This window comes from Salvia splendens, chromosome 2 (genome assembly GCF_004379255.2).
Source record: "Salvia splendens isolate huo1 chromosome 2, SspV2, whole genome shotgun sequence".
Taxonomy (NCBI): domain Eukaryota; kingdom Viridiplantae; phylum Streptophyta; class Magnoliopsida; order Lamiales; family Lamiaceae; genus Salvia; species Salvia splendens.
The window spans coordinates 41,436,678-41,459,845 of NC_056033.1; the positions used below are offsets into that span (position 1 = coordinate 41,436,678).

The 23,168-nt window shown below is 35.7% G+C and overlaps 1 protein-coding gene across 1 annotated transcript; it reads right to left on the bottom strand.

Moving 5' to 3' along the window:
• Nucleotides 1-3,176: 3,176 nt before the first annotated feature.
• LOC121792895 (NPC intracellular cholesterol transporter 1-like) lies at nt 3,177-12,635 on the bottom strand. Its single transcript, XM_042191026.1, has 39 exons — nt 12,293-12,635; nt 12,137-12,207; nt 11,513-11,612; nt 11,241-11,348; nt 10,851-10,967; nt 10,502-10,652; nt 10,163-10,410; nt 9,875-10,063; nt 9,613-9,689; nt 9,406-9,523; nt 9,227-9,310; nt 9,055-9,150; nt 8,838-8,939; nt 8,685-8,753; nt 8,497-8,592; nt 8,314-8,421; nt 8,009-8,122; nt 7,851-7,934; nt 7,619-7,747; nt 7,252-7,450; nt 7,028-7,171; nt 6,901-6,944; nt 6,689-6,772; nt 6,530-6,598; nt 6,359-6,435; nt 6,083-6,152; nt 5,687-5,836; nt 5,531-5,596; nt 5,252-5,396; nt 5,065-5,129; nt 4,917-4,982; nt 4,751-4,844; nt 4,599-4,635; nt 4,459-4,516; nt 4,264-4,374; nt 4,098-4,165; nt 3,942-4,008; nt 3,780-3,848; nt 3,177-3,489 (listed from the first exon to the last, which is right to left on the bottom strand). The coding sequence occupies exons 1-39, from the start codon at nt 12,341-12,343 to the stop codon at nt 3,403-3,405; spliced, it is 3,882 nt and encodes a 1,293-aa protein (XP_042046960.1). The 5' UTR covers nt 12,344-12,635; the 3' UTR covers nt 3,177-3,402.
• Between the last annotated feature and the right edge of the window lie 10,533 nt (nt 12,636-23,168).

Sequence of the window (23,168 nt, forward strand, 5' to 3'; positions counted from 1 at the left end):
GATTTTTAGTACTGATAATATGGCAGAATGAGTTTATGGCTAGGTTATGCTTTATCCGAGATTTGGAGTTTATCTTGAGGGCTGCCAGTGTTAGAATGTCGACACGTGGCATATGCCTAAATATGTGTGCTCCAGATAAAAACACCTCTTAGAGCATCTCCAATGGTCGGCGTCACCACCGGAGCGCCGATTTTTCGCCCACGCCGGTTTGACGCCGAACCATTGGAACCGGCGTGGGCGAAATCGGCGTCAAAATCGGCGTCGCCATGCCGATTCCCGCGCTGACGCCGGTTCCCACGCCGATCCTCACGGGCGCCATTGTGGCTCCCGGATCGGCGCCAAACCGGCGTCGGATTTAAATATTTTTTTTTTTTTTTTCGCAAAACACAATATATACGCGCGTTGAACCTCATTTTCATTCGCACCACTTGTTTTAACGAGTACTCTCTCTCTACCTTACTTTCTGTACAAGATCAATAACGAGCAATGGAGAACAACTACGAAGGTACTCCAGTTAATCCCGGGGGATGGTCTCAGACTCCCCCGGCTCCCGGTGTAGGGTCTCAGACGCCCCCGACTCCCGGGGCAGGGTCCCATACTTCCCCGGCTCCTGGGGGAGGTGGTTGGCCTCCAATGAGCGGGTACTACAACGTGTACCCGTGGCAGCAGATGATTCCGGGGTGGGCACCCGGCATGCAGCCCCCTATGCAGATGATGCCGGGGTGGGCACCCGGCATGCAGCCACCGGCGCAGCAGATGATGCCACCGGCGCAACATATGATTCCACAGTCGCAGGCGACGCACGGGGGGGACAACGCCTATCGGCCGACTTTTGATTTTTCCACCGGTTCTTCGCACACATCGACCCCAACGGATGCACAGTATTCGGAGACCTTCTCCTTAGCGGACTTGGGTTTTGATATTAACGACGTTTCTGAAACTCTCATTCAAAGCCAGGGAGTAGGGCGGGGTAAGAAGAAGGGCAAGGCGAAGAAGGTCGGCGAGTCGTCGCAGCCCCGCGCCGAAATCCGGGGCCGGAGGAAGTGGACGGACGCGGAGAACGTTGCGGTTGCCAAGGCGTGGGTGAGTGTTTGCGACGATCCTCTCGTTTCAAACAACCAGAGGATCGTCAACTTGTGGGCGAAGATAGCTGCAGCCTACAGGGCATTTTGCCTTGAAGGGAGACCGTGCACCGGGGAGGAGGTCCGGAAGTGCTGGGACCGAATCAGGGCTGGCGTCTCTCGATTTTCGGGTTTGTACGCCAACGCCCTCCGCATGCAGACCAGTGGCCAAACAGAGGAAGACTGCAGGAGGATTGCGGAAAGAGCCTACCCCGATCCGGATAAGAAGTACTATGAGTTCACCTACTGGAACTGCTACGTTGTGCTCAACGAGTCGGAGAAATTCCGGGCAGGCGTCGACGCTGGCTGGCCGAAGAGGCAGAGACTGAACTATACCGGAGATTATAGCGGCAGCAGCGGTGGTTCGTCAGACCTCCCCGAGACGGCCCAGGAGGTCCCGACTCCTCGGTCGTTCGGTCGCCGACCTCGCCCGGTTGGGCAAAGGCGGGCGCAGCAGGTTGCGAGGGGGGGCACACCGAGTTCCCAGGATGTCCATTCGGCATCCCCCCTCGGCAGGTCTACCGAGGAGCTCAAATTCTTCGCGCGCCAACAAACGCGCGCTCAAATGGTGAAGACCTTAGCCGACTTCCAAGCGGCGGTGGACCCCGAGGTGAAGGATTTTCTTCGCGTATTGCTCCAGAGCCAGCGTGAAGAACTGGAGGCGATGAGGAGGGACACCGGCGGGAATAGCCGCGGCGTAGGTGGCGACGGAGGCGGCGGCGACGGCAGTGAAGAAGCGTTGGGCGACGACGGAGACGAGGACGGCGGCGATGAGTGATTTTGTTTTACTTTTTTAAATTAATGTACTTTTTACTTTTTGTAATTTTTTTAAATTGTTGTACTTTTTTTTAAAAGTAATGTACTTTTTAAATTTTAATATTATTATTCGAATTTTCCGTATTTGTCTCGTAAATTAAATTATGTATGTTGATACAATTGTAAATTAAATTATATAATTGTTATTAGTGATGTGGATAGGTAGTGTGAAGGCTATTTGATGGCTATTTGATGTCCAGTTGATGTGGCAAGCTGATGTGGCAGGAGAATTGTAGTGCTGATGATGTGGCAGTGTGAAGGCTATTTGACGGCTATTTGACGTCCGCCAGCATTGGAGATGCTCTTAATAACTGAAAGAGGCCGTTCTTTATTTTGGGCTGTAAGTGGCCGTATTTCTTATTGGGCCCACACCATATTATAGTTGGGTAATTTGGTTGGAAATTTCTAAAAAAATAATGAATGATTTTATATATCAATTTTAAAATTATCAATTATAGTTTATTCTAATTTTGAATTAATATTATTGATTTGTTTAGTTTTATAATCAATTAAGCTGACACTAACATAATATGATGATTTATTTATGTAGCATTAATGATTAGTATTAATTAAAACGACACCATATTATTTAGAGTATATATGCAGAAAGTGGAAGAGTGGAATATTAATACTTTAAAAATTATGTTAAATTTACAATACAAGTATGTCTACAACTAACACTTCTGTAATTTTTAATAAAATAAGTTATAAGTATAATTTAACATTTTAGACTCATTTTCTAATTGGTGGATTCTTCTCCCCTACTACCGTATTGACAAAAATATAATCATTTTCAACATATAGGAGTACTACCTACCTATCCACTTTATTTTATCTTTTTTTGTTGTTGTTGTTTTGCTTGTATAAGTAATCTCATTTAATACCTTTGAAATTTAAGATATGCACGGTGTGAAACCAAAATATTCCTTTCTAAAAAAAAGTATATTGAATTGTTTTTAGAATTTTGTTATGGGTTGGTTGGCAAATTGTACACATAGCAATAAAAATAGGCACATGAAAATTGGATTTCTGAAAAACAGTTTTGGCAATTTCTTCTACTACCGACCACAAATTTAAATTATTCTCTCTCCTCCAAGACTTTATTCGTATTTTTCTCCAATATCTCGAATAAATATAAGACAAGATACATGATTTTTCAAATAAGAGTTTTCACTTCTAAAAGCTATCACTATTATAAGAGTTTTCATTTCAAAATTGTGCATAAATGTAACCCAAAGGTTAAGAGTTGATTTTTTCTCTTCCCTTTAACTCAAAAGGTACAATGTAAATAAGCTTTACAATTGAACAAACACTAGGTCACTAGCTATTTGTACAAAAGGAAAATTAGTTATCTATAAATACCATTACCCCACCAAAAATAAAATAAATAACAAAACTAAAATTTAAAATAAAAATATTAAACCTCGTACACTACAAAAAACCGCATGCTTCGACGTTGTTAAGGTTAAAAGTGAGATGATGTTGACGGCCGATCTTCTTGCTTCTCTATAAGCACACATCTTGATGGAGGACCAAACATGCTCAAAATCACCTGCAAAAACACACGGCCACCGCCGTCGATCAACGATCAAATTCCACAAAAAATATGATCTTTGCAAAAACTACGAATACGGGACGGACATTGCCGGGTACGAAGCTTCTTTGCCGGAGATTGAGCGTGTGCATGTGTTTTAACAAGAATGAAGGAAGTAGATGGTATAACTTCGCGAAAAATAGGATTTTTAGAAAATTATAGTATCACAATTTAGAGGGGTGAATTAAACTAACTCATTAAGGGTTTCGATAGGATTTAGGGTTTAGGGCGAATGGAGTATATCTTACGGGTAAAAAGACGAGGCCGTGCAAGAAGCCGAGAAGAACCAACGCGAGATACATTTTGAAGTAGTAAACCTGCAAAGCACACAAAAGAGATAAGAACGAGACGTTAGAAACATAACGAAAAATGGCTCATATAAATCCATTTGTGCATGCAAGATCACGGACCACAAAAACTTCGGTCCTCGAGAAGCAAAGAACGAGCACTCCGACTAGCTTCGTGAGTGTGATTCCGCTGCAACGGAGAGGTTGTTTCTGTAAGTAATCAGAAGGTAGAAAAAAGTCGAAAAACTAGGGCAACCGGAACGGAAAAAATAATCGAACCTGAAAACGGATGCCCCCATCGTGGTGAGAGCTTCTTTCATCCGCTGATTCCTATCTCCGCTCGTCACCTAAAAGGGACACAATTATACGAAGTTGTTGATCGTTTTCATTCTTCTACAGCCAATGCTACAAAGCTTATGATTGTAAATAAGGGGAGAAATCTGACCAAGAAAGCATGAGTAATATGGACACAGAACTCCACGGCAATGCCCACGGACATCACGAGGTTCACAACCGACAGGGCGTTCAGCTGGATACCTAGGATCGCCATTATTCCCTGAGGACACCAAAGAAACGAGTTATAACGTCGGAACCTGCCTGAAAGGGTGCTTAACCGTGCAAATCGAGCAGAGGAACGTACCAAAAGATCCACGATGATCATTGACAGAACAAGTAGAATTATTGCAGAAGTCCACACACTGAGCACAGAAAGGAAACAAAAAACAGGGTGAGCATGCAGTCATTTCGATGAAAGATACGAGGTTTCTATGCAAGACTAACCTGCAAGTGATGACTAAGCAGACGACGAAGACAGCAGCTGTTGAGTACAAGAAAAAATCAATATATTGAGACGATTGGGATAGATCTCTTTTCGAACATCAAGATTTCGAAGAGGAAAATCATGAAAATGAACGAAAAGCAAAAGAACTAACCCATGGCAATAGCGAGATTCACCAGAGCCGTCTTCCATATGTTAAGGTACTGCTCGAAGAACATATAGAACACAGCGTATGGGAAAACGTCAATCTGCAAAGGAGTGAATAAACGTCAGCCAAAGTTCAAATGACTGGGACAGATCAAATATACGAAGGAAGTTACCCCCAAAGCATGAGACATCTTTGCACTAAAATCTCTTGCAGCCCTCATCGAGTTTACATAGTCAGCCTGCAGACATACGTTCATGTAAAATGTCTGCAGTAGACCAGAATGAAAACGCTACAAGAAAAATCCAGGAACCAAATTATACCTGTTTATTAAGGGGTGTGTGATATGTCCTAAAAGCCGATGCTTGAATGATTCCATTCTCGTAGCCTAATGATTCATCAATGTCAGAGAGAGAGAGAGAGAGAGAGAGAGAGAGAGAGAGAGAGAGAGAGAGAGAGAGAGAGAGAGAGCAATTGGATTTATTATAAAAGTATTTAGAGAATATTTACCATTGAGCTCAACATTGCTTGTATATGCCCCATTTCCACCTTTGGCACAATCAGCAGACGGCAACGCATTAAGGAACCATGGAAGCTTCTCCCTAAATTGTGCAGTTGATGGGCGGCCATTTTGCAACTCCGAGTGACGGAAGCACTGAAAATTTGTTATAGTCATCAATTGTAAAGGTTGTTGCCAAATTATAGCATAAACGGAGAACACTCTTAAGATAACCGGTGTTAATTAATTAAGACAGTATAAAGTCCATGAGAGGAAGAGGTTTATTTTACCGTTGTACAGTCCGAACACACTGAGCTGAGCCCACAACTACCACCATCCGACGCGCAACAAGGAGGCTGAAAAAATATTTTAGAAAAAATGCGTAAAACATTTATTTTGAGATGGAAAATGAAAAAAAAAACGGATGAAATGAGTATATGGCAGACCTGATCATCCGGAGGACAGTAGCTTGCATTAGTGAATTTCCTACAACATCCGAAAGCTTCAGGAGACAACCAAACGAGAAAGTCATCGAGCCACGAAGCTGCTGGTTTAGCTATGTAACTAGATTCTGGCACTAACGAAGCTCGAGCTATCTGCATGATTCAGGGAGTATGAATTAGAATAACAGTTTCAGACACAAAACTAATCTATACAGGTGTCTAAAATATGTACTCCAATAAACCAGGTCCATGCCAATAACTGTAATTTAATCTTCAAAATAACATTTTTTTAGTATATTAGTCAAAAGAATGTTTAAAATTAAATTGGCAGGATAAAACACTTGTGCAGCACTTTGAAGGGCCCAAAGTTTATAAACTTCAAGAATAACATTGTGTTACCTCATTTAGAAGAGAATTAGAATCACACTGGCTGATAGAACAGAGTTGGTTCGTCTGTCTCGATTCTAAACTGAGAAAATAAAAAACGAGCACGTCAAGAATTCCCTTATATTGCTGAGAGGTGAGTCTTGGAATATTGAAGTCATAGCAGAAAGTAATAGTTTCATAAGCCCAAACTGCAGATTTGATTTCCGGACTAAGTTGAACAAGTATTTGTAGTAAACATGGAGTATCAATTATAGGGGTTTGCATAAACAAGAGTCAAACCAAAGCTACCTGTAATTATAGTCTTTCACTACAAAATAGAGTGGAGGACCGATTCTGAGATAGTCCGTGATATTGTTAAAGTAACCCTGCAGTAAGAGAATAAAAGCGCAACGTGTGAAGTTTGAGGGGGGTGGCGAAAAAGATAGGAACCGTGAAACAGAAATGTTGATGTTTGAAGACCTGAAGATATGAATCTCGAGGAAGAACGATTTGCTGTTCTAAACCAGGTTGTATTCTCGAACACAATGCCTTCACAAGACAACAATGGGAAGTTTTTCTTTTAGAAGACGATTCAAACATTTCTTAAGAGATAGGCAAGATCTGAGGCCAACAACTTACTATGCTTGCCAATGTAAGTGCGCCAAAAGTGCAGACGACCAGTAGTTTAATCACCCAAACGCTAAGAATCGGAGCATGAATTTCCTAGACGGGAAAAATTACTAGTTAGTAAAGCAAAAAAAAGAGATTAAGCACAGTTAATGAAACAAAAATACAGATATCAGAAAGAAAGGGTAGTTTCATTAGACAAGAGCAGTAAATCTATCTCATACCTTCATATATCTCACTAGCAGTCCCGGTTTCTGCTGATTACCACCTGGAATTTCAGAAAATACATCATTTTAGCTATATGCTTTTAGTATACGATAGGCAGTCCCAAATGCTGGCACAAAATTATACCTTTCTCCAGCTCCACATTTGAACCAGATGTCTTAATACATGGAAAACAGTCAATCCTGTTATCCTCGGCTCTCAGGAAGTCGAAAATGATTAAGGCAACAAATGCAGTAACTTGAAGAAGGAAATCCAGAAGAACAGCCAATGCTGCACGTAGAACATCCACAGTAAGTTAGACTGACATCGGTAAAGGGGGGAAATCAATATTCAAACAGCGGATTTTTAACCTGCAAACATTGAGAAGACGCGGCAAGCAGGCATAGGAATGAAACTTCCCACTGCAAAGGCCAAGACCTCAGCGAGGCTAGCTAGTGTTATAGACGGCCCTACTTCCACGAGTGCGTTACTAATCCGTCCCTCAATCGGCAATTCTAATTGCTGTCTCTTTACGGCTTGAACCAGTATGCACATGTTGTCCACCCCAACCTGACCACCATTGAAAAAACCCATCAAGTCATCGAGAGAAGAAAATAATCTTGTAATCAATGAGTAAACCACTTCTCGGTTGAACATTCTGTTTGATAAGAAAGAAGGGAACAATTTTTATACAATATAGAGACTTGCAGTTGTACAGCTGCTCAAAATCGAACTTACAGCCAGAACAAGAAAGGGGATGACTTCCATTATTATCAGTGTAGATTTTACTCCAACAGCACTGAAAAAACCAACTGATCCGAGCACAGAAAGCATGACGAGCAGAACGCCTGATAGACCTAGTAATATCTGGCATTGTGCAATATTAACCAGTAATGTAAGTACAATTTATGGAATTGGTTTTAATGTTTAAGGAATATGCATTTAATAAAGCTTATTCACAAAATTATACCTTGGAGGAGATGTAATAGGAAGAGAAACGAGGAACATCTCCCAGAGTCAAGGATATATAAGCAAACATTACGAGATAGCTTATCTGGAACAAGATGACAACATATAATAAGAGTTATATGAAAAATAACACTTAAAACATTAGATTTATTCCCCTACCATGATAGTTATAGCATCTGCTGTGCTTTCTCTTTTCAGTTCTTCCTCGATAGAACTCTCTGAAGAAAAGGCAAGTGTTAAATTCTTTGATTGCACCATTGGCAAGAGCTCCTCCTGTTAAGAAAACTGATTTTATTAACATACAAACCAACTCGACAAAAAAAATAGCAAAAAGATGCCCATTATCACTTTGAATTCATTATATCTTTGACGTATATAATCGGATTATATACAACTTTTTCTGAGTGTTATGATTGCAATTATGTTAATACGTTCACCTCTCGGGGATTAGAAACAAGAATTACCTTTGCTAGCTGAATGAAAGCTTTCTCCCATGCTTCTGCCCTCTTGGTAGCATTCCCATCTTTGTTGACTTCATTGTTTACAGGATACGTCACTATGAAAGCAGAAGCCTGTTTGGAACGAATGGTTGTGACTATTTACTTTGTGCATCAAAAAAATTTGCTCACAAGTGGAATGACGGTTACCTCTGAATAGTTATTCCCAGAGAAACCACCAAGAGCTGTACTCGGATCAAGTGGAGCTTTGAACGCACTGGCGCATGTGTCGGCCGAGGAATAGTGCTGAAAGAGACAGATCACAAATAAGTATCCAAAGGTAGAGAGAAACGAGGCTTTGAAGATTATATTCAAGGGACAGAGCCCACTAATAGTACCTGGAAACAATATTCGACGTGATCTATACCCCCAAAGCTATCATAGTTCTGGGCATCCATCTTGAAATACTATCACAGAGTGAAACATTTCCAGGTCAACTAAAAGTTCAAACTATGAAAACAAAAACACGTTGGCATCTAAAACTATTATACCTGAAGAACACTTTGAGTGGCACAATCCTTGCCAAGTGGCTTCATGCAAATATCAGTAAGAGATACCAACGAACCAGAAAAATTTGCTCTGATCGCATCCACCTGTCATAATTGACAGATTGTAATTCTCTAAGTAGCAACTACTGGTTCACGAGTAGAAAAATCATTCTTGAAACCAAATGGGACAAAGCTGGGGGAAGGCCAAAAGGGGGATTACCCTTTTTTGTACGTCGAACAACAGGTTGATATTGCTATCTGACACGATGCTTGGTGCTTTCCCATTCACAGTGTCCGGGATCGTTGCTATTATGAGCTGAATGTTTTAAAATGGAAAATTTCAGTCTGTAAATACTCTGTCAAAGAAGCACCATAATTAGCTATTGTAATACCTGCTCGATTCGGTAAAAGGGAGCAAGATGACTGTCGAAGAATTGTTTCTCTTTCGCAGCTCTACTTCCAGGGCCCACCCATAACTGAAATGCAATAGTTTGAAAACTTTAGAATTTTAAATGGTTAGTCATTATGTGTTAGCAACCCAATATAGATAGTAGTTGGAGACTAACTGTACCTTCTCAGGCCTCGTCTCTACTTGGAAGCGTATAAGACCCAAGCAGAGCACCAGAACAATACCGATTGATGAGCACAGGACAAGGACTGGGTTTCTGGCCACCCATGTGCCATATCTCCTGAAACAGGCATACCCCGTCAACCATGTCAATGAATCCCTTCTCAGACAAAATGTACTTTACTGCAGTTGACTCAAATGAAAATTCACCTATAGAACTTTGACATGTAGCCTTGCACGATTGAAAGCTGCACTCCACTGTTCATTTGTGGAACATCCTCGAGCATCTGTGTTTAAGAAAATTAAACGATCCACTTATGAGTGTGGGCTTTGGCATTGACTATTCTTGATTTAGAATATCCCAGCCTCCAAAAGAGTGAGTGATGAAAGTACTAAAGAAAAAATCATAAATAGGAGAAAGGCCCCAATGAGAGATCAAACACATAATTGAGAAGTTCACACGGGCATGCACCTGCATAGGGACATTTTCATCCTTCTGACTGCTTATACGGCGAATAACACCCCCATTTGGGATATTAATCACAGGTTTGGTTTTAGACACGGGACTCCTTTTCCTTTTCCTGTGGAAGAATCCCCATCCAAGAAACACAGAAACAAGTACTATGTATAATATTGTCATTCCAACCTCAATGCACTTTGCCTGCACGTATCAAGAATGGGAAACATGTCATATTCGAGTTTTTACATCACAGTGAGGAAATCTCTTGGTTTCCATCAGCGCCTAAGACAACATTCTCACATTTATAGATCCTATTCTCACTGAACAGGAACCTTTCTTGGGAGGAGTAGGAAGACCCAAGCTTGAACAGGCTGCTGACGAAGGACAGTCGCCGCACGAACAGCCCAATGAAGTGTCCCCGCATGAATATGTGGACACATTCATAGGCTTCATTCCCACTGATTCCGGGGCAGCCGGCAAAAAATTTATAGCATATGGTGATCCTGGTACACCAAGCCCCGCCCGTCTACCAAGAAACGCATACCACTCTGTCATGCGCAATCACTAGTAAGTAGACTTTCTAGGACCAAAAAGAGGTTACTTAAAAGGTAACTTGGGAGATTAGAAGTGCGGCCTCACCTTGAAATTTCTTAGCACCAGCACCGATGAATTCCATGGCTCGAGTGTTCATGGTGCCAAATTTTACTTCTTTGCATGATTCATACATTCCCGAACCAAAAGAGTCAGCTATGTAATAATCAATACCATTAACCGTCGAATTGCCCCCAACCTGGAAAGAGCACATGGAAAAATGTTTAAGAAGAGCTCGAAATGATTGAAACCTTTTCAATTAAAATGCAGTATCAGAGAAAGGTGGCAAGGCTGTAGAGATGGTTGAAATCCTAAATGATGCTAGACATGATCGCTCTATAAAACCATAGTAAACAGTCGTTTATCAAAATCACTAGCTTTGAGAAGGATTACTGACCTTGGCAATAGAAGTCACATTGATAAAATGGCTCTGGTTTGGGGAACATGTAAGCTCGCAGAATAGGTTCAAGAAATTTCTCAAGCAAGCTGGACAACCTACTAGAAAAGGAATAGCCTGCAGAAAGAGTATTCGATGAGAATACAAGTTCATTTAATAGACATTAAAAAGAAACACGGAGATTCCAGTGAAATTGATCAAATTCACATGTCCAGAAAAGTATACTCAATGCACAAAACATACACCTGCACATGAATTCTTTTTATTCATAATCAGTCAATTATATCCATAGCTATTTACACAAAGATAATGTGGCTCTCATCGAAGTGCCAAAACATTTGCATGCGAGTTATGTTCACTTCAACGGAACAACAAAGCTGAATTTCTTACTTGCTGGACTTGCGTCCTCAGAGTGTCGAACTGTGCTTCCGTGCAACATACATTTCCAGTAATCGTAGGACACAAGCTTTGAACCTTTGCTGATAGCAATTCATCTGGCTGTTATAATCAAACAAATAACCGAGTTCAAACATATTCAAACTTACACATACCATTGCTCCAAAACATCAAGAAAAACTAGAAAGACAACCAATAGAATACACCATAACTAACAAGTAGTTACAACTAAGAAGCCAGAGAAGCACGATCCCAGCAGCATTTACCTTGACTGCAGGTCTGCCAATGGCACAATTCAGCACTTTGCCATCGCTACGTGCTCCACAAATGTCGTACATGGCGCAGTACTCCTCCGAATGTCTCTGTCTGAAAAAAGAACACTTCGTTTGATCATTCAATAATAGGATGTTTTATAGCTGCAAACCTCGAAAACAATGCTCACAAATCCGTATATTCACAACTCTCAGATATTCTTGAAATCAATATGATTATTTTGTTCAAGTCCAGAAAGTGATGGTTGAATAAAAAAACAGTTTCAAAGTTCCATTTTTTATTTTAGTTTTTTTTTTTTGCTGAGAGCAACATGAGTTTGTACATCATATTCCATCAACTCACTCAAAGAGCTAGCGTATATCCAAAGAAAAATAAATTAACTAATTAAAAACTTTTATCTTGAAAGTTAATTCATCAGAGAAAATCAAGCAATAAGGAGGAAAAAAACACTAGAAACGGAAATTCCTCCCAACTTTTTCCAAACACCTTCGATCTTCCTCCAAAAGGGTTTCAAATAAAGCCAAAACACACACACAGAATTGTGAAGCTTAAAACCACGAGCAGACATTTGTCGATTACTATCATCTCCCAAAACCGACACAGAGAAGAAGCAATACCCGCCACTATCCGCCAAAAGAAGCCTCGCACCAGACCTCTCCGATTCCACCACAGCCGCCACTAACAATACCTGCAAAACAAACAAAAAATCAACTAATTTCCAATAAATAAAAACACTACTGAATTCGCCGATTTTCCCTCCATTTTCAGCTCACCGTGAGCACCAGCAAACAACGGCGGAGGCCTCTCATTCTCTCCCCCTCCATTGCAGCAGAAACTGAACTCCAATCAAAGTGGATAACTCAATCACAACCGCCTCAATTGGTGTATATATATATAGAACTATAGCGAGATAGTATTGGAAGTCTCAATTTGTGATGATAAAATCGGTGAAGCAGGTTGAAGTCAACTTCAATGCCGCGGATAGTTGATCATAAATGATAAGCACCATCACCACAATAATCCGGGAGAGTTGCTATATATAAATACAATGTCTGCGGTTAGCAGAGACGTGTGTAGAGAGAGAGAGTGTGTGTATATGTGTGTGTGAGTGTGTGAGAACAAAATCCGAAGCGAGAATATATTTAAAATATAAACGGAATTTTCTGGTGTGGAATATATTTAAAATATAAACGGAATTTTCTGGTGTGGAATATATTTAAAATATAAACGGAATTTTCTGGTGTGGAATATATTTAAAATATAAACGGAATTTTCTGGTGTGGAGTGTGATTTGACGGGAATACCCCTGCTTTCAGTCGTTATGTCGGGGAAGTGTAATCAATAAATGTGCTCTATTCGATTACATTTTGCTGCGGATAATGATTGTTTTAATTTAGAAATTTTGATATGCGGGATATTCAATTAAATTCAAATAGCTAAAATTATACAAGGATCAGTTTGTTTAGAAAAATTAATTTGATTCCTAATTCCTGATTCTTGTGGATGTTCGACTTTTTTGCCTAGTACTAGCTCATAATAATTCTCAAAATAAGGGAAGTAAGTAGTAGTATAAATTTTTTGTATTCTTATTTTCTATTTTTTTCTAATTTTAGATTTATTATTTTATTAAAATAAAATAATATAATAACAGTAATCATTATAATAATATTTTTACATCGATTTTGTTATCAATTAATAAGGTGTACTAATCATAAAAATAACTATGATTAGTACTTTTTATCATGTTATTAATTAATAATTTATGAAGTCAATTTTAAAATCTATGTAGCATGCTTAAGTAAAATTATTATTGTTATTATTTGTGTTGATGTAAAAAATATGGATCATAGTTTCTGTTGTAATATTTTATTATTTCAGTTAATATTTTGATTCAAGCTTATTGCTCTAAGTCCTCTAACTAGGACTATTACGCGTATTAGTTAATTAGAATTAAAATAATAACTAAAAATTGAGAATATCAACAGGTTACAGGCTTACAGGTCACAATTTTAGATTTTCTAGGAATTATATTCCAATAATGTAATTTTTCTGAAAATAAACAGGCCATAGAATAATGCTCGCACCCTAGTAAACAATTATTTGCGTTTCAAATTGAAGAAGTTGTTAACGAATTATATTTTCGCATTTAATGTTGATATTTGAAATTAAATTGTCAAATCAAGTTATATTATTTGCAAAACACTGATGCTTTCGATACATCATAACTACATGATTTGTTGAAAACGATTAGAGTTTGAGGTCAAATTTTTGCTTAAAAAACTTGTATTTGGTAGCCAAATTAATGAGTTAAAAGTACATAATTATCGGACAAAATTGTAAGTTTCAAATTTAATAAAAAAGTAGTCTTGGGATTATTATCCAAAATTATAGTGATATTTTGCGTGAGATAAGCATGATTTTAGTTAGGTGGTCGATTTCTAGCAAATAAAAAAAACTATATATATTGCTGTATACATATAATTATATTATTTTCGAAATTTCCAAAACTCATAGTATTTCGAAAAGATAAGTTTACTCATATGCATAATATCCCTCAATATGATTTTATTTTTAGTGATATAATTTTATAACTATTTTCTCCTTAATATATAATTTTAAATATTTTTTAACACTGCCATTTTTAGGATTGATTTAGATTATATATTAATTATGCTAGTATTAATTAACACACTACATAACTGAATTGCTATATTTAATTGTAAACTAATTCTATAACTAGTAGTAGTATGTTTTTCAGATAAATTTTCATTTAATCATTTCATAGTCAAATAGTATATAGTTTTTTTTTTATCTTTTGTGTTTTATTTCTTTAATGGCTTGTTTTATTTTTTCGATAAATTATATAAACCAAATCACCGTGAGGTCTAAATCATACTACTATGTATCAGCAATGAAATCTTTCGGATCTCAGTAATATGAAAAATTAGATTAATAAAAATTGAACATTTTCCTTAAAAAATTGGAATTACGTACATAATGGAATAATATACTCATAATAATTAAGAGTTTTTCTTTTGCAGAAATCTTAAGATTATGCGATTGAAGTGAAAAAACCCATACTACTACTAGTAGTATATTTTATTTTAACACAAACAAAAATCTATAAATATATTTAAACTCCTTAAATATTGCGTAATATGATTAAACTATCTTAATGCTCACGGGAGTGTATTTACCGTATTTTGGCATATAATGTGACAATTCTTTTCAATTATCTTTTTTCATGTCAATTTAAAATCGGAAAAGAGTGACGTTCACACGTTATTAATTAACATATGAATGACGCATGCAATCTGAAATCATGGGTTGAAAATCATTAATTTGTAAATCGTTGATGGCTACTTAATTGGATAATTTAATTGGATCGTTAACACATGATGATTATTCATATTGATAATACTACTATTACTTATGTATAGTGTTTATTGGTTAATTAGGTCTATATATTATTATATTAGTGCCAAATATATTAATATTGATTTTTTTACCAGATATCTATCATATTTGATGTAAAATAAAATGATATTTTAATTATTTATGATCAATACATGATAAAACATATTCGTTAATTAGAATGTAAAGTCAGATATTTCGTAATGTCAAAATTCAGAAATATGATATAATTTGCAACATCACGGTTTAAATATGTATGCTAATACGTATGTTGCGTATTTAGAAAGGTCCATTTTATAAGTTATTTGTCGGAACAAAAATTTGGAAATTAATTAAAATTATACGGCTTTCCTATATACCAGTGACGTATAATTTATCTATTAATATAATAAAATCATCATATATAAATCATGTATATACTGTCTATATGAAAATGAAAAGGGGTTCTTGCTAATTGAAATATAAATCATGTATATACTGTCTAAATTTGGTTTTAAAACTCAAGAAACTCGTAAAAATACTATCAAATAGAATACTTTATTTTATTTAATAGAGTAAAGGCCAAAATTGGTCCTAAACATATAGCCATTTTACGATTTTGGTCCTAAACATTATCTTTTGGATTTTTTGGTCCTGCACATATGGACATTTGATCATTTTGGTCCTGCACATATGGAAATTTGATCATTTTGGTCCCCCGTCAACATTTTCGTTAAAAACTAACGGTCAACATTATCTTTTGGATTTTTTGGTCCTGCACATATGGATATTTGATCATTTTGGTCCTGCACATATGGAATTTTGATCATTTTGGTCCTCCGTCAACATTTTCGTTAAAAACTAACGGTCAACGGCCGATTTTTGACTAAAACAATGGGTTGGGTCGGGTCGTGTTTGGGTCGGGTTTGGGTTACACGTTAAGAAAAAAAATAATTATTTTTTATTAATTAAAAAATTATAAAACTTTAATTTTTAGTTATTTTTGTTGATTAAAAATATTATAACGACTAAAACATGATGTTATTATACGATTTAAACATGATATTACACAATAAAATAAAATATTACCAAATTAAAATAATCATTTTTTAATCAAAATATAAAATTAAAGTATATTAATATTAAATCTATATAATAAAATTAAATAATTAAAAAATTATTTTTAATAAAATCTAAGCATAATATTTTCTTCAAATTCATGAAAAAATTAATTAAAAAATACTATACTTTAATTTTATTAATTAAAAAATATTAATTAATTTTTTAAGAATATTATGCTTAGATTTTAAAGAAAATATTATGCTTAGATTTTAAGAAAATATTATTTTTTTCTTAACGTATAACCCAAACCCGACCCAAACACGACCCGACCCAACCCATTGTTTTAGTCAAAAATCGGCCGTTGACCGTTAGTTTTTAACGAAAATGTTGACGGAGGACCAAAATGATCAAAATTCCATATGTGCAGGACCAAAATGATCAAATGTCCATATGTGCAGGACCAAAAAATCCAAAAGATAATGTTGACCGTTAGTTTTTAACGGAAATATTGACGGAGGACCAAAATGATCAAATGTCCATATGTGCAGGACCAAAAAATCCAAAAGATAATGTTTAGGACCAAAATCGTAAAATGGCTATATGTTCAGGACCAATTTTGGCCTTTACTCTATTTAATATTTAGTGTAGTTTATGTGGCCGATAATCAAATCATATAACTCATGAGTAAGTGATCAATTAAATCAATATGTGTTTCATGACAAAATGGAATTTACCCAAACTTAAAAAACAATAGTGGGTATGTATAGATTGGATGAGTATGTACTTAAATAATGCTCTATCACCCACGCCACTATATTCATGTGCTTCCATATTGGATCGTGACTTTCCTACTTCCCACTAATTTCAACAACCAAACCAAATAATTTAAGGCAGACTTACACTAAATAAATATTTAAAGGGCAAATTATATCAATTATTACTACATATCGATTTATAAATCCAAAAAAGGGTTGTAGTTGGAGGTTGGGGGTAAATAGGTAAATTAATAGTAGACTCCAAAACATGAAGGAAATTTAATCCAAAATCATTAAAGTGTGAATGAAGAAAAGGAATTGAATATATGTGGAAAAATATCGTGGACAAATCGACAGTTGGGGAGATGAGAAGTGGGTTTAATGATGATCAATTTCTCTCTATCTCTTTAACGCACATATACACACATATATTAATATACACAAATTCTAAAATCATAAAAAAATATTTTAAGCATATACTATTAAAAATCATTTCACTTCAACTATTTATATTAGATTTAAATTTTACACTATTTGTGAGTATATATGCCTCATAGATTTTTATAATAGCTCAATATAAACCTATATTTAATTTTGTTTTATTAATCACAGAAAATAAATTTAAGTATTCAGTATGAATGGAAAAAAAATTATACTACTATTAAAAATGAAATTGAATACTTATACCACATATAGACACTTTTATGAGTTCATAGTGGGTGTGAGCTTGTCATTTCAGAAATCATTATTTTAATGTAGGTCCCATTTTGCTCAATAGTCATGTTAGTATTGAAATTGAATAAATCTATATTACCAAATTTTGTGCAAGAATAAATTAGTTTATTTGAGAAATAAACTAGTTTATTTATGCATTTAATTAAAATAAATGGACACATATATAGTACATGAAACGTGCATAATATTATGATTATATATTAATGATTTGTGTATAAATTTTTTTATTTAAATACTACTACTAGTTTGTATTTTTTGAAAATGATGTTACATTCTCTTACGTGTCAATATTATTACACATTTCATGTGCTCTAGAGAAAATTTGGAGACAGTTAAAAATAAAAAGAATAAATGGCTAATTTATAAGGGATTAAGTGTTTCAAAATTTGTAAGATAATCAAAAAAACATAAATAAAGTTATGGACTAATATAGTTGGAATGGTTGATGAATAAACTAAGATGGTAGTACTATAATAAATCAAAGAATAAACAATATAATTCACTCGAATTCCAATACAGAAAATCATTTTATTGTATGGTAAATAAAAGGAATCATTTTTATAAGTCAATGCGCATTTATGTTTAATTGACGTCTTCTTTAGGAAGGAAAAAAGGGAGCATTAATGTATCATTTTTGAAGCAACTACTCTTATTTATTATCGACATATTCACATCATTGTCTACATATAATCGTATTTATTTGACAACTAACCAACATTATTTTAATTTTTATATTTTGTTTTGCCCTTTTCATTTATGTGACTGAATTTTCCATGAAAACTATGAAAAAGATATGCACAGTGTAAACTTTCTAGTGTTTACAAAAATTAAATTTTACCATCATACTATATAACTTTCGAAAAATTAAATAAATTTTAGTTATGATTGCAAATTCGACTGACATTGTCATCACAATCATCATTATTTCATACTTTTAACCACGCCTCAGCTCATGCGAATTAACAGTGACATAAATTGTTTTTTTTTTAATTAAACCATGCCAAATTCGATGGTTTTTAATTTATTCTTATTAGTATAACGTAAATTTTTTCTAGAAGCAAAAATTTGAGCGTCTTATAGTAAACTTTTTTAATCAATTATAAATAATTTAATTTCCTACGATAATTTTATGCACATGTTTGAAAGAATTGATTAAAATATGGAAATGTCTAATTAATTCGATCTAACTTTATTGTATTTTTTCCAAAATCTTTTCCTTGACTTTTTTCTTTTCATATTTTTTAGAAACATTTATGCATAAAGTTTTATTCCATCACATCCATTTGTAATGGGGAATCAAAAAGGGTGATAAGATAGGTTGCATTTTCGTACGGTTTAATCACTTGTAAAAAACCTTCCCATGTGGATTGGAACTTTATTTAAGCTTAACTTTTTTCTTTAAATATAATCTAATTAATTAAAATCGTAGTATAGTTTTTTGTTCCATCTTTAAATTGATATGTAAGATTGACTTAAATATTAAATAAGAAGATTCGGTTACAAAAAGGAGTATATGGTTAGAGCATCCACAGTGGTATCGGGGCGGACTATCGTCCGTCACTTTAGTCATGCGGACGATGTCCGATGCATTGTCCGCGGACGATAGATGTTGGAGCACGCATCGTCCGTGGTATCGTCCGCCCCACTGTGGGCGACGCGAATGATACCGCGGACGATGCAACGCGTTTAACATTTTTTTAATTCTTCAAAATTTATATTTATACACTCTTCCATTCACTCTTTCATCTCATTCTCTCTATTTCACTTATTACAAAATGAATCCTGGTGATTTCCCAAGTCCGAATAGTCCGATGTTCGGTGGTGGTGCACAGTGGCCGGGTACATACCCTTATGAATACCGGCCCTTCGACTCCAAAAACTAGTACGATCCCGATTTCAACACGGATTCGTACGGACTGTCAGACATGGAGCCGTCTCCCCCCGCCCCCGCAGCCGCCACCCCGCCTCAGGCTCTGCCACCAAGAAGAAGCGGACAGGCAAAGAGCCCAGAAGTTGCCGCTTCCGGAGAAGAATGAAGAATTCGCCCCAGAGAGGACGAACTACAACCCGGATGAAACCATTGTCTTGACGAAGTGTTGGATTGATATTTTAGAGGACCCAGTGTTTGCCAACGACTAAAAGCAAGTCGCATACTGGGAGCGCATCGTTGATCGCTACAACGAGGCCAAGTCGGTGGCCGCCTACAAGCGCCATAGGGAGCAGCTCAGCAAGCACTGGGATCAAGTGAAGTAGCAGGTCAATTTGTTCTCGGCAGAGTACGAGAAGTGCTTGAGGGAGCAGGGCAGCGGCAGGAGTTTGATTGATGTGCGCGATAGAGCGCTTGTGTCGTACATTTCATCGTACGTCGATTTCAAGCATTACAACTCATGGCTCCTCTTGAAGGACAAACAAGAGTTCCAAGGAGGGATTCTGCCCCTATTGGCTGCGGCGAAGAGGACGAAGAACACCGTCGTCGGTGATTATACGAGCAGCGAGAGCGGCGCACCTCCGATGGACCTCAACCAGCTGATGTACGAGGATGAGAGTTCCGGCACACCGATGTCCTCCCGGCGTCCCATTGGCAGCAAGGCTGTCAAGAACAAGGGCAAGGCGAAGGCGACATCCTCACAGGCCTCGGCTCCGACCCCGACTTCGGCTGCGGGACATGCCTACGCGGAGTTGGTGGCGGCCGCCAACCGGAGGACGTTGTTGGACACGCACCACGCCCTCAGGCAGTGCGAGGACCCGGACGAAGCTGAATACCTCGAGTGGATGATCGATGATCTGCGTCGCAAATTGGGAATGATGTAGAGTATGCCCTTTTTATCTGTAGTGAACTTGTTTTTTATTTCTAACTCATGTAACTTTTTTTTAATCAAGTAATGTAGGATTTGCCTTTAAATCGTGGTGCTTTTTTTTATTATTTTGCATGACATATTTGAAAATATAAAATTAATTAACAAAATAGTAGTGAAAACTATAGGGCGGACTTTAGGGCGTCCCACTACAGATGGAAGGGTATGAGGATAGAATGATGATGTGGCAGAGTATAATCCGCCCTCGTGGATGCTCTTATGTTTAAATTAAGTGGAAATATTTCACCGTGTGTTATGAACACTAGGCCTTAGATCTATGATAATTCATCTTATGATAAAACATTTGGTAATGTATACATTTAATTCATGTGAGAGTATTTTCATCACTTCCTGAAATTAATTATAAAGGAAACAAAATTGTAACACAACATGCAAAACCAAACATTTCTGCTGACTTTTGCTGTAGACAAAATTCTGGTAAATGAACTACATGTATTAAATATTGCCTGGTAATGTGAGAAGAAGAAAATGAATTTCACTTAGGTGGACCCTTTGAAATCATTCAATGTTATTGTCCACCACAATTTGACTAAATACATCTCATATCAAGAGTGACATAAATAAGAATGTTACATGATTTCTGTTTGACATTTGCCAGTGTATAGTGGAGTACTACTATAAGTTACAGTTTCTAGTTACATTTGCTTTTTATATAAAAAAAAAACAATTTGGCTTTGAATATATGTGAATATGTCATGCATTTACAACATATGTATGCAATCCAACGACCAAAAATGATTCACTGTTCCAGTACTATTAATCTGAATTCTTATATGCTTATTTTAAAATGGGTAAATTGCTAAAAGAAACCACAAAGTTTAGTTAATTCTGACTCATCCAACAATGTTGAAAATCAGTCAAAGAAATCATTTGTACACTATTTTCTTTTTTATCAATTATCCTAGTATAAATAAATAAAAAATTGAACTTGTATGTAATATATTAATCCAAATTCATGGCTGATTATATCGAAATCATAGAAGAATTCAAATTATTTTTTTTTCTACTGAATAATTTAAGAGCTGCAAAGATTTTCTTGGGCCAAAAGGGCCAATGTATTTTTCTCTAAAATGATTGAAGGGGCCCAATAAAAAAGCAGCAAAATTTCTTTTGGCATAAAGTTGGAGAGAAAAACAAAAACATATGATTATGATGGGCAATTCCATATAAATTCAAATATTGCATTACAAACACAGATACCAATGTGTGTGTGTGTGTGTGTTTTATGACACTCCTAGTAAAACAATTTGTCTGAACATCTGAACTCAGAAGCACATTCACTCAACTTTTTCCTAGTTTTGTGCTCTTAAATTATTTCAAATTATAGTCTGTTTTTCCTTTTCATAAAAGCATGGGATTGGACCTATTCACTTGTCAGCTTCCTCCTACTATTTGAAGTAACAAAGGAAAATGAAGACTGATATTATTAACTTCTAATATGGGTTGCCATAATTTCGATTCAAATAAAAATTCATTTATTCGTCACTAGTTTAGTTACAATACTATAAAGTCACCTAAAAGAATAAATTTTCTTGTGAAAATTATACTTGGAGTCAAATCATCATCTCTAGATAAGTTTAAGGAATAATAATGTAAAAAAATAGTAAAGTACTATTAAATAAGATTAATAATTTATTGTTATTTATTTATTAAAACTTATAAAAATACCCATAAAATGTTGATGCATATTAAATTGGACTCTCTTTCACAGTCAATATTTTTTTGGTTGATCGTAATTACAATCAAGCTATATACGATTAGAAAAATAATCTTTAAAACTCACTAATCAAAATATTCTACAATTAAGTTTAGACATCGCATAACTTCAATAAAATTAAGTTCGAGAAAGCAAACGGCACTAAAAAATACATTAAGCCATGAAAGTTTGAATTGACTATAAAGCAATGCACAATAAATATAATTTAATCTCTACAAAATATATAAAAACAAATTATTAAAATTAATTAATTAGCCATGATACTAGCTAGGCTTAGTAGGCATTAACAATAATCCAACCATGATTAATACGAACTCAGATGTCACGCTCATTACGAGTTTATTAAATAAAAAGATGGTTAATTTCTAATGTAACTTAAATTAAATATTTATTTTTCTATTCCAAATCAGCTTTACATAATTAATTAAATAATTAAAAAAACATAGAAAGGAATCATCCTCAGCGGCGCAGAGCGTGCAGACTGCAGAGTGCTTAAACATTTTTTTTAAATTTAAATTCAAAGTTAAACGAACTTATTAAATTTTGGGCATAATGAGTGATTAGCATGGGCTTCAGATAATTAATTTGAAAATTTAACCCCTTTTGAGTTGTCCGTCAAGAATTAAGAAACTAATAAAGTACTTATATTACTATATAAAATTATACACTGATCAAACTCTTTATTCTCCCTTTTACTACTGGTACTATTTATAATTAAGCTAGAGGTGTTACTATTAATTTTAAATGTCAATTAAAGGTGTGTTTGGTACAATGAATTTGTAATTGTGTTGTAATTTCCAGTTTTATGTAATTGCACTTGAAATTAAAATATTCTAATTCTATACAAATTTTTTGTTTATGAAATTAGGCAATTGATATAAAATTTTAATTTCAAATTTAGAAATTAAAAATTAAATCAATTACATTAATTCAGATAGATAATTGCTATAGCAGAAATAGGAGTAATAATGAACATTATAGTATTAAATTGAATGGAGGTACTAATTGATGTTTATGTATAGTAGACACATGCAAATGACAAATGGATGTGTATGTAATGATTAATTGAGAACATGCTTAGGGATTTGAGTTCCAATTATTGCTCTCTAAA